Source organism: Chanodichthys erythropterus, chromosome 7, assembly GCF_024489055.1.
Source record: "Chanodichthys erythropterus isolate Z2021 chromosome 7, ASM2448905v1, whole genome shotgun sequence".
In the NCBI taxonomy this organism is placed as follows: Eukaryota; Metazoa; Chordata; class Actinopteri; order Cypriniformes; family Xenocyprididae; genus Chanodichthys; species Chanodichthys erythropterus.
Window position 1 is genome coordinate 22,692,786 of NC_090227.1, and position 11,198 is coordinate 22,703,983.

General features: G+C 37.9%; 1 protein-coding gene across 2 annotated transcripts; it reads right to left on the reverse strand.

Annotated features, from left to right (window-relative positions):
* Window positions 1–4,764: 4,764 nt before the first annotated feature.
* Window positions 4,765–11,036, reverse strand: clns1a (chloride channel, nucleotide-sensitive, 1A). Of its 2 annotated transcripts, XM_067389151.1 has the most exons (7): window positions 10,656–11,034; window positions 10,169–10,305; window positions 9,949–10,080; window positions 9,753–9,866; window positions 7,359–7,538; window positions 5,510–5,573; window positions 4,765–5,003 (listed from the first exon to the last, which is right to left on the reverse strand). In XM_067389151.1, coding segments are annotated over exons 1-7 (747 nt in total). In that variant the 5' UTR covers window positions 10,775–11,034; the 3' UTR covers window positions 4,765–5,002. The 2 variants fall into 2 exon arrangements, with proteins under 2 accessions (XP_067245252.1, XP_067245251.1); XM_067389150.1 differs by lacking the exon at window positions 4,765–5,003 and having other exon boundaries at window positions 5,506–5,573; window positions 10,656–11,036.
* Between the last annotated feature and the right edge of the window lie 162 nt (window positions 11,037–11,198).

Below are 11,198 nucleotides of genomic sequence, written 5' to 3' on the forward strand. Positions count from 1 at the left end.
TTTCATTTTTGGTTGAACTATCCTTTTATGGGGGTATACAGCATATTGGGATTATTAGAGGTGCTTTAATTACAGACATTTACATTTAATAATTTGTAATGTCTGTAATTAAAATAAATGTTTACTAATCATTTAGTACCTTTATGGGCAGTCATCTCGATGGCACAATGAGTAAGCATAAAAACAAACAAGAGTGTAATGAGTAACCAAGGCTTCTTCCATTCATTGCTAAGACACTTGAGAACAACCTTCTGGACAACAAAAAACTTGGACTTGAAAAGCGGCCACTGCTTTGCTCTCGGTTATTGAAGCTCTGAGACTGGCAAGAGCTTCCATCAACAGTAGTGATCTTGCTGGATCTGTCTGCTGCTTTTGTCATGGTTGCACCAGATCTTGCTGTCAACCCTCATGACAATAGGAATCTCAGGAACCGCATTCCAGTGGTTCAAGTCTTACCTCTTAGGTCCTTCAGGGTGTCTTGGAGGGGTGTCTGAGGTTTCTAAGTCTAGCTACTGGGGTGCCTCAGGGCTCAGTGCTTGGACCAGTTCTCTTCACCATCTACTCAATCTAGGATCTGTCATTCAGAAACATGGTTTTTCCTATCACTGCTATGCTGATGACACACAACTCTACCTCTCGTTCTCTGTTTTGACGGTAGCTGCTCACATCTCAGCCTGCCTGACAGAGGTTGGACTGGATGAAGGACCACCACTTTTAACTCAACCTTGCAAAGAATGACTGACTAACTCCTTCCAGAATATCCAGGAAACTTGAAGTTGTGATTGTCACTCAGCTAAAATTCACAGACCCCATTGCTAGAATGGCCCAGTCCTGCAGATTTGCCCTAAACAACATTAGGAAGATCAGGCCCTTCTTATCGCTGCATGCTACACAACTCCTTGTCCAAGCTCTTGTTCTATTCAGACTAGACTATTATAATGCTCTCTTGGCAGCCCTTCCAGCATGTACTGTCAAACCTCTTGAACTTATCTAGAATGTGGCAGCATGAATGGTCTCTAACGAGTCGAGGAGAGTGAACATCACACCTCTCCGTCAATTTGCACTGGTTGCCAATAGCAGCTCACATCGAATTCAAGGCACTGATGTTTGCCTACAGAATGACCACTGGCTCTGCACCACTATACCTAAACTCTCTACTTCAAGACTTAGGTGCCATCCCAAAGAGGCACAAAATCACTTTCACTGTCTTTATTTGACTATTTCCTGGGCAGGTCATTCCTGGCTGAGTCTTTAGCCATTATCAAGAAACAGCTAAAGATGCATATTTTTCATCAACACATGACCCCGTCAATACTAACTTACAATATTCTATTTATTTATTTAGAAAAAAACTTGGACTGACTGTGCTAGACTAACTAGGACTTGTCACAGCACTTATATATTGTTGCCCTATTGTTAATTTAATTGCTTCTATTGTTCTCCTCATTTGTAAGTCTCTTTGGATAAAACCATGTTAAATGATTAAATGATGGAGTTGTGTGGTATGCTCCGATATGAGTCTCATAAACTCCAATGTTCAGGTCACATTTCACCCCCAAACCCCCTAAAATAAAAGCAGGATGTTTTTTGTAATTCTCATTTTCAGTAATGATTTTCAAATATGCATAATCCAAACATTCTTAATGGCCCTAAAAGGATTCACTGTAAATGATTTCCGTTCTTTTCACAGTATAGAGTACCTCAAGGATAATGCGTTTTTGTAGGCCAACCCGGAAGTTAGCGGCGCACGGGTTCCCTCGGTTGAAAGCCTATGCATTTTTCCCATAGACTTTTGGAAAATCGCAGAAAAAAAGCTCTGTGTTTAACAAAGGGTTATGAAACTTACACGTTTTGTCTATCAAGATAATCTTTACAAGTTAAAACAACATAAATACATTTTGAAGCCTAAATAAAGTGGTCAGATATAAAAGGCTAACAGTAGGCTATAAACGGACTACAGCACACCATGGTCGCGGTTCAACGTCGTCACCACCAAGCTTCCTCAAACTGTATTTAAAAAACAACGTTATTTAAAAACATGCTCGCTGATTATGATCTGTGCTGTGTATGAATACTTATCCACTTTTTCATGAGAAATGCTGTCCAGATGTCCTGTTTTTAATGATGATGTCTAAAGTCCCCGCCAAAGGAAGTAGCCCCTTTTAGCAACTTGTTAGCAACCGCTGATTTTAAAGGTCCCGTTCTTCGTGATCCCATGTTTCAAACTTTAGTTAGTGTGTAATGTTCTTTAGTTAGTGTGTAATGTTGTTGTTAGAGTATAAATAAAATCTGTAAAATTTTAAAGCTCAAAGTTCAATGCCAAGTGAGATATTTTATTTAACAGAAGTCGCCTACATCGAACGGCCATTTTGGACTACATCCCTCTACTTCCTTCTTTAATGACGTCACTAAAACAGTTTTTTGACTAAACTCCGCACCCCACAGGAATACACAAGAGTTGCGTTTGTAGAGTGTGTTTGTCGCCATGTCGTCGAAACGCTGTTATTTTCATCCCGCAGTCCAATCACCGGGTCTGATTCCGGCTCAAATTGATAGGGTAAAATTAAAGACATGTTCACAATAACACTGAGCGCATGCATCTCCACGTTATGGTAAGCGGCGTGACCTTTCCGGGCAAGGTTCGCTAAGCTGCTGTCGAATCACAACACAGGAAACGCTGGCATAATCAGAACTCGTTACGTATTTCTGAAGGAGGGACTTCATAGAACAAGGAAGTCATCAGCCCGTTTTTATGACAGTGGAAACAGCGGCATACAGATGAGTAAATTATGTGAAAAATACTGTTTTTTTACACGCGAAACATGAACAAATGTTATACTGCACACTATAAACACAATCAAAGCTTCAAAAAACCACGAAAAACAGGACCTTTAAGACACAATAAAGGTTTAAAAATATCACAAGCGGTTTATTACTGGTGTTTTATGTCATAGATCAGAACGTGAAAATATTTAGAGGCTTTGTTAACCACAGACCTTATTTCAGGCGATTTAGCAAAAACCCATTCAAAAAACCCATAAACTTTACGGCGTTGGAACCGGAAGCCCTAAAATGCTAACTCGCTTCTGGGTTTTGCCTACAAAAATGCGTCATCCCTGAGGTACTCTATTAAACTGTGTTCTCAACAGTTCCCTACTGTAGGATCTGAGTACAGCATATTACTGTAGATTTTGTCATTTTCACAGCTTGCTACTGTATTCTTTCCAAATGTATAAGCTGTGTACAGTATGTTACTGTAGATTTGAAATGCATTCTAGGAAAATATTAGCCTACTGTATATCTAAATACAGTAGGCTACTAAATGACCGCGAAAAAAAACCACACATCTCCTCACGCATGACAGACTCATCATGAAGAAACAAGAGTATGGTAGGTTAACCTTTCTCTTTTTTTCCCACTTGATGTTATTTCTTAGTCAGACAGGTGAAGCAGAGAGGAAAAGCATACGTGAAAATAGTAGGTCAACTTTAAAACACGTTATCGCTTTTTTTTTTTTTTTTTTTTTTTTTTTTTTTACCAATGTTGTTTGCAACTTCAAGGTATAAATACGTTGGCACTCATTTCCCAGTTAAATCGACATCACATGTTGCCAGATGGCAGAAAACACAGTGTATTGTAGCCATGGAAACCAACAAACAAACTGGGTCAGAGAATCGCAGATTCTACCTGACCTAAAAAGCCTCTGAATCCATCTAAGAATCTCTATGCACAACAGCATATTAAAACAGATAAATCAACTCATCATTTACAGTGTGCAAGTCTCCTCAGATTTCATTGTGAATTGCGCTACCTCTTGTTGCTGGCAACCAGCGTCTTTGAACAAGGGGGCGGGCCAAACAATATTTTGAATTTGGACTGCAGTACCTATTTTGAACACTGGGTGTTATTCCTACATAGAGCCCCTTTAAGCCATGCTGACAGCATTACCTTCCCGCAGCGGCGCCGGCAGACGGGCTGAACCATCGTGAGACAGGGGGAAGAGTCTTTATAGCATGTGGTTTTAAGATGATATTTATTCGCTGGTTATTGTTGTATACTAATATACTAATTAAGTACTTTAACTCTTCAAACTTTTATTTTTATATTTCTAATATTTATTTTCCACTGGCACAATGTGTTAATGTGATTTTAGTGGTATGACTTTAATTTTATTTTGTTAGTTGATGAAATATGCTGGTAAATCAGTTCAGAAATATAAAAGATGAAACCTAAATAAAGTTGACGTGAAGCAATAAATTGTGTTAATGAATATATAACCATAAAATTAAAATAAAATAATAATTAACTGTAAAAATAACGAGTAGTTTTAAGCATACTGTAAAACAAAGTACAGCAATTATTTTTACGGTAATTTTACTGTGGTATGAAATACAGCAGCTACTGGATAATTGTTGCCAGTAAGTTAATGTTAAATTTGACAATAAGCTTGATTTCCTTACAGAGAATATAAATTCTAAAACAATTCAGACATTTCTTGAAAGGTTTCCTGAGACTAGGTGAATGCTGGATGGATTCACTAAAAAAAAATATTTTTTCTCCTGTGAGGAAATACACAGGAAATTATTAGGCAAGAATGTCTCAAACATCTGACTGACTATTACAAACTGAGAACAACCCAAAATGAGCTAACTGAGTATTTTTAGCACACTTTAACACATTACACAACAAATTACAAAAAGAATGTACCAGAAACAAAACACCAAATATGGAAAAAAAAATGAGACTTTGGTACAAAAACAGCTGTATTTATTGAAATCGCTAACAAACATCAAAACGGTCTTCAGGGAAACCTACAAAATACATTAGTGGGATCTACACATAGCTGTGGCTGAGGTAAACTTACGGCTATGGTGTAAAACAGCCCATTAAATTCAAGCGAGGGGAGACAGAAATGCTATAAGAGCTTTGAGAGGTGGGCTCGGCCAGTATCCCAGCATGCCCCAATGAAGTGCTTAAATCAGCAGTACAGAGACACAGTCCATCTGTCAACAGATTGAAGAATTCAGAGTCATGCAGGAGTTAACACAGAATGATGATTTCATTAATGTTATTGGGTGGATCTGATAAGGATCATATGGGTTTGGAATATCATGAAGGTGTAAATAATGATAGAATCTACATTTTCTAATGAATTATTGCTCAAAGTGAGTGAGCAAAAGATGACCAATTCTAACAGTCAACAGTTAGAATTTTCTGGCCAGGACCCGTGTTGTTTTTGTTAGCTAAAACTAAAACTATTAAAAATTATTTTTCTTTACTTGAAACTTAAACTTTAAGTACTATTAATTACTAAAATTACTAAAACTAAAACTGAAATAAAAATTAAAGCTAAATAAAATGGCAAAAGCACAAAAGTACAAAAACTTAAACTAAAATGAAAACATAAAAAAGCTAATCCAATATATTAATATTATGAGTTCATAAATAATACTAAAATAACACTGGCCAGGACTGGAAATGGACTTTCCAGACACAGGTGTGTATTTACCAGTGATCCACATCGGCGTCATCAAACTGTCCAGCGATTGTGCTCGAGTCGACTTCCATTCCATCTGAAAGCAGGAAAAAGAAAAAAAAAAAAGTTTAAGCACCCTATTAAGTTACGAGCATCCTACCCTGCACCGCTTCACTGGGCTTTACTCATTACAGATCCATTAGCTTTCAGGAAATCCTGCTCATTACAGACACACCCCCATCAGCTAAACAGACACAGCACCAAGAATGCTTCAATTCACACAACACTCCTTAGCTGACTGAAATAAATCTTATGTACACACTGAATAAAACATTCATGCATTTGCAAGTAAAACATTAAATTGAACTCTTTTAGCATCATGTGAGGTAAAAAGTTGCATGATTTTTCTCTGTTACTGCCATCTTGTGGCTGCACATGTGCATTTTTTTTTTAATTCATAACATTAAAAATCAAGTAAATTAATCTGGAATGTCAATCAAACAGCGTAAAAAGCTTTCACAAACATTCTTTAATTTGTGTTTTTGATGACCAAGTTACCACAGTTTTATATTTTGAATGTTATATAATGTTACATATATTTTGTTAACACTTTACATTTAGGTTTCATCTGACTAAATTTTCGATTTCGATTTCGATTTCTGAGAAACAACCTAAATAAACACGCCCCTCCCTTCATTGCTCCGCCCCCCAAATGCAAACAATGCAAGAGTGGATGTCTTTTTATCATAGCTGAAGCAAAGCAAAATCATGCTTCACAAAAAATAAAGCAAAGATGACGAATGAACGACACTGAAGAACAAAAAACGTACATACAGTACACAAGAGTATGTGGAAGCAGGTGTTCATTGTTAGTCGCAAGCAGCACACCAGCTCCAGACAAACAATGACACTCAAAACAGTCCTTTTACTACATCTAACATTACAACAACAGCATATCTCGATTCTGTGAAATAAAGAAAACCAATGTCACTAATGTATGGAGCAGAAGCAGGCCTTCTTTAACTCCTAAAGCTTTTTCCAGTGATATTCCTCTAACCTTTTCTCTTTTGTAATGTCTCTCAGCCATTTCTCTTTCTATAGTCTTTCTTAAAATCTCCCTCTTGCTCACTCTTTCTCCTTCCCCATCATGATTGTACATGACCCCTGCTGCTGATTGGCTACAAGTGTGTTGTGGCGCTCAGTCAGATTCACTTTCAAAAGCATTTCTCAGAAATCGCTTATTGCACCTTTAACATGAACTAACAATGAACAATATTTCCACAGTTTTTAATAATCTTCATTGATTTTAATTTCAACATTTACTATTCAATTTTTAAAATCTAAAGTTAGATCTGTTAACATTAGTTAATGCACTACAAACTTGCATGAACAAACAATTGTATTTTTATTTACTTACATTATCAAAGGTTAATAAATGCTGTAAAAAAAAATGCATGCATGTTAATGCATTAACAAATGAGACCTTATTGTAAAGTGTTACCTATATTTTAATATTAACATAGATCTTAGTCAGGGTAGCGCCATATTTAAGTTGACAGGAATGAAAACAAAGCTGTGAGGGATAGAATTACTGTGTGTTCATTTGTTCAGCTGGTGAAATGTCTCTCCAGAAAAAATTCAATAGACAAAAACTCCATAGAAGTTTTAAAAGTTGTGTGATGTGAAAATTATGTGATCTAGGTGCTATATATGGTGCGTGCCATTTAAAAGACTAAGTCTTTTCCTCACAGCTTTGTTTATATCAGTGTTAAATTCAATATGTTGTCTAACCTTCAACAACACAAAACTGCCCTCTCTTGGACAGATAAACCATCACTACTTTAATAAATCAAATCCATAATGAGTTTTAACACAGACGGACCTTCAAATGCAGCAGATGGCTCGTCGGTTCTGACTCCGGCCATGTGGTACTGCTGTGCGACTGACTGGGCCAGCATCCCCTCCAGTCTGTCCAGTGTGGCCTGACCCTCTGATGTCAGGTGAGACAAGCCCTCCTCATAGGTGTAAAATGTGGGAACGTCTGCCTGACCCTGCTCTTGCTCTACAGAGAAAAGTGTGTAAGAGGAACAATACAAAAGCAATGTGAAAGCTTTAGAAGAGACACCAAACTTCAGTCTCAGATCTTTTCAGTCTTTAAAGGTGCTAAAGAGGATGTTTTGTTTTATACATTGAAACTGTCTTTACTAACTGATAAAAGACTATTTATTAGGTGCACTGAAAGGAATATTATTAATATACATCATCTGTGCACGAGGTAGGGCCTTAAAAACATCAGCCCTCTGGCTTGTCAATCACTGCCTGTGCGCGCTCCAGTAACTTTCCACAGTCCACAGGCGCCGCATGCAATGTTTTTGTCAGGAGACAGGAGTAACAACTGCAGATTATGAGTTACCTGCGGTGAGTCCGACATAATGAATCCACTAAGTGTGTGCGCGCGGCTTAACGATTGTAAGGCCGATTATGAATGTAAATTGATACTTATGACTGATCGCGCTCAAACGTGTCCAGTCAGAGCCAGTTGCGTTCAGTCTGCGATTACAGTCGGTGTTCAAATTCCATGTGAAAGTATATAAATCTGCTTCAGGAGCAGGAAACTATCGCTGTATGTTGAGCACAGTCAGAATGTTTTAGCTAGTTGTAAAATGTGTGCCCAGCTTAATAACACAGCGAATGCCGGTGGTAAACAAACACTCGTGCACGAGTTTTGGGAGGCGTTCACTTGAAATGAGCTGTGAAGGAGGGGGATTGTTCTTCCGCATGCGCTCATTTAAAACTCGGTCGGCGAAAACATCCTCTGTACCACCTTTAAAGGGTCTTTTCTGTCATTAATTACTCACCCTCATGTCGTTCCACACCTGTAAGACCTTCGTTCATCTTTGAAACACAAATTAAGATATTTTTGTTTACGTCCAAAAGCCAACTCATTATTGGCCGGCTCCTGCATCACATGCATGCGCCGTGATGCTCACGTGTTCAGCTTCGGCCAATAATGAGTCAGCGTTCGGACGTAAACAAGGAAGCCTTCACTGTGTTTACTACGTCAACAACGTATGACAGCGGTTCAAAAAAAGTATTCTCATCAGTTCATAACATTATCTGTTTGTTTATGATTTAACACCATATGACCTACCTTGGCTATATTCATGGTGAGGACCTTTTTATAAAAGGAAAAAAAATGTAATTAGGTTTTTAACCATAACATTAAGGTTGAACCACTGTAGTCAAGTTGACTATTTTAATGATGCCTTTACTACCTTTCTGGACCTCAAAAGGTGCAATGACGTTCCTGCCTATGTGTGGGTTGAGATACCCTCGGATTTCATTAAAAATATCTTAATTTGTGTTCTGAAGATGAACAAAGGTCTTACGGGTTTGGGATGACATGAGGGTGAGTAAATAATGACAGAAATTTCATTTTTGGGTGAACTAACCCTTTAATATCCATTCGAAAGTGGAGTCATTAGATCAGTGATCAACCAAGGGGCCTCAGCAAACTTCAAAGGAGGCCTCAAGATGGCTTAAAATGACTTAAAATAAGCTAAATCAGCTATGTAAGCTGACATCACATTTCTATTTTAATTCGAATAATTTGTTTTTATTAATTTATTTAAAAGCAAGGGTTCTCACCGTCTTGGAAAACCTGGACACACTTTTTTTTTTTAAAGTGAGATTTCTAGACCTGAAAGTGTCATGGAAATTGGTCAAATCTTTAAAAAGACATGGAAATAATGAAAATACACATGCTGAGAAATTGCCATTTGGGATTAAAAATATTTTTAATCATGAATTCTTGTAATCATGAATGGCTAAAAACATGTAAATTTAATGTTCATAAAAAGTGTGAACTCTTGGGGGGGGACTGATTTCTTAAAACTTCTAGAATTACAGAATTTCATTTTTTAATTTGAATTATTTATAAGCAGGTTATTTCATTATTATAGAATTATGGAATGTAATGTTAATTATTTAAAAATAGTCTCATTATTCTACAGTTACAGAATGTAAATATTTTTATTTTTATTATTTATAAGTAGTTTATTCCATTACTTTAATAAATTGCCACTCTTGGTTTGTGTAAATAAAATAAAAAAGTAAGCTTAAAAAAAACTTTTTTGTCATCAGCAGCTTTAATACCAGAAATATCTTTGCCTACATTTGAGGCCTTTAAATATCACCTTGGACAGCAGGGGACCTTGGAGTCAAAAAGGTTGAGAACCAGTGCACTAGATGCATTATGGGTCCGAATGACACTCACCCGCCTCCTCTACGTCATACTCCTCTCCCTCATAATCGTCATCATCTGTGTCGGCGTCCTCAGGGTCCGGGTGCAGGGCCTGACAGTCACACATGGCGGAGAACATGGGCTCCACTGCACACACAAACACACGCTGTTACTCGCTAAAGGGGTGATGCTGACGATGAACTCATCTGTGTTCGTTCAACACACTCACATGCGGCTTTATCACTGGGCACAAAGCGAATCTCTGTAATGGTTCCTGAGTCTTCGCTGTCGCTGTCACTCTCCTCCTCATCCTCTAGTGCATCATCTGGAGCTTTTTCTTGCTGCTCTGCGTCACCTTCATCTGGAAGACACAATGAAGATCATCAGAACTTCTGAACTCAGACTCAGAAAAGAACCTCTGGCAAAATGTCAATACCATGATGCCTCACCGTCCAGTTTTGCATTGACCATCACATACAAGTGCTCTTCTGGAAAGGCGCTAAGATCTCGTGAGATTGCGTGCAGACTGATGGAAGGGTATTCAAGACAGAAACCCATCCCTGAACCATCAAACCAGGACAGATGACTGTTATAACAGAACAGCTTAATTATTAAACATGTTTCACATAAACATAATGAGTTTACTATAGTAAATGTCCAAAAGGTAATGTGTTAAATAATCAAATATCAAACAATATAAAATAAATAAAACATATATGATAGACAGATACCATCTGATGCCATCACTGTACCATTGTTCTACCACAGTTCGTTTCGTGAGGTGTCTACTACCCTTCCTAGGCATAATATGTTTATTCTCAAAGTTTATGTATAAATAAATGACTAAATGTGTCCACAGGTGTCATCTGATGTAGAACACACGTGCCACGTGAACACAACACTGATGCTTCAGTTAAAACATGCACAGACACTCACGCCTCAGCCACAAACAGAGTTCCAGATCCCAGTCTTTTCCCGTCCAGAACCGCGGTTGTCTCGGCCTGCTGGAGCCGGACGCCCTCGCTGGGTGGAGGTAAACTCTTCAACACGACCATTGTGATGAATTAAATCACTGTGGAGCTGCTGAATTCACTAACACTGATGCTCTAGTGAGACAATGCACAGTCACAAAGCACTGCAAAATTAACAGTTACTGTCATTCAAGCGTTACAAAGCTTTCTCTTGTAACTGCATTAATGTAAAGTAAAATGCGACCGGTTTGCGTGGCGAAAAACTTTCAAATGGTTTTTATAGTTCAAAGATTCGCTGTCATGCGTCACTTCTGTAGTACTCACTCATTGGGCGACTACTGTGTCTAATAACTGTTTCCTGTGGTACACACACAGTTCATCCTGCAGGGGGCGCTCAGTGGCCCACAAGGCGGATTCTTCATTCAGTCGCATTCATATATAAATACGTTTTTTGTCTTATTGGAGACGTTTGTGCAGTAATAAGTATCATTTTTAAAAAATATATATT

What these genes read in the sequence shown, in the direction of transcription:
- clns1a (XM_067389150.1), bottom strand. Translation starts at nt 10,774, where the DNA reads ATGGTCGTGTTGAAGAGTTTACCTCCACCCAGCGAGGGCGTCCGGCTC. An exon ending in ACTCTGTTTGTGGCTGAGGC is followed by an intron (nt 10,306 to 10,655) that starts GTGAGTGTCTGT and finishes CTGTTATAACAG; the next exon opens with TCATCTGTCCTGGTTTGATG. An exon ending in GGTCAATGCAAAACTGGACG is followed by an intron (nt 10,081 to 10,168) that starts GTGAGGCATCAT and finishes TGTGTCTTCCAG; the next exon opens with ATGAAGGTGACGCAGAGCAG.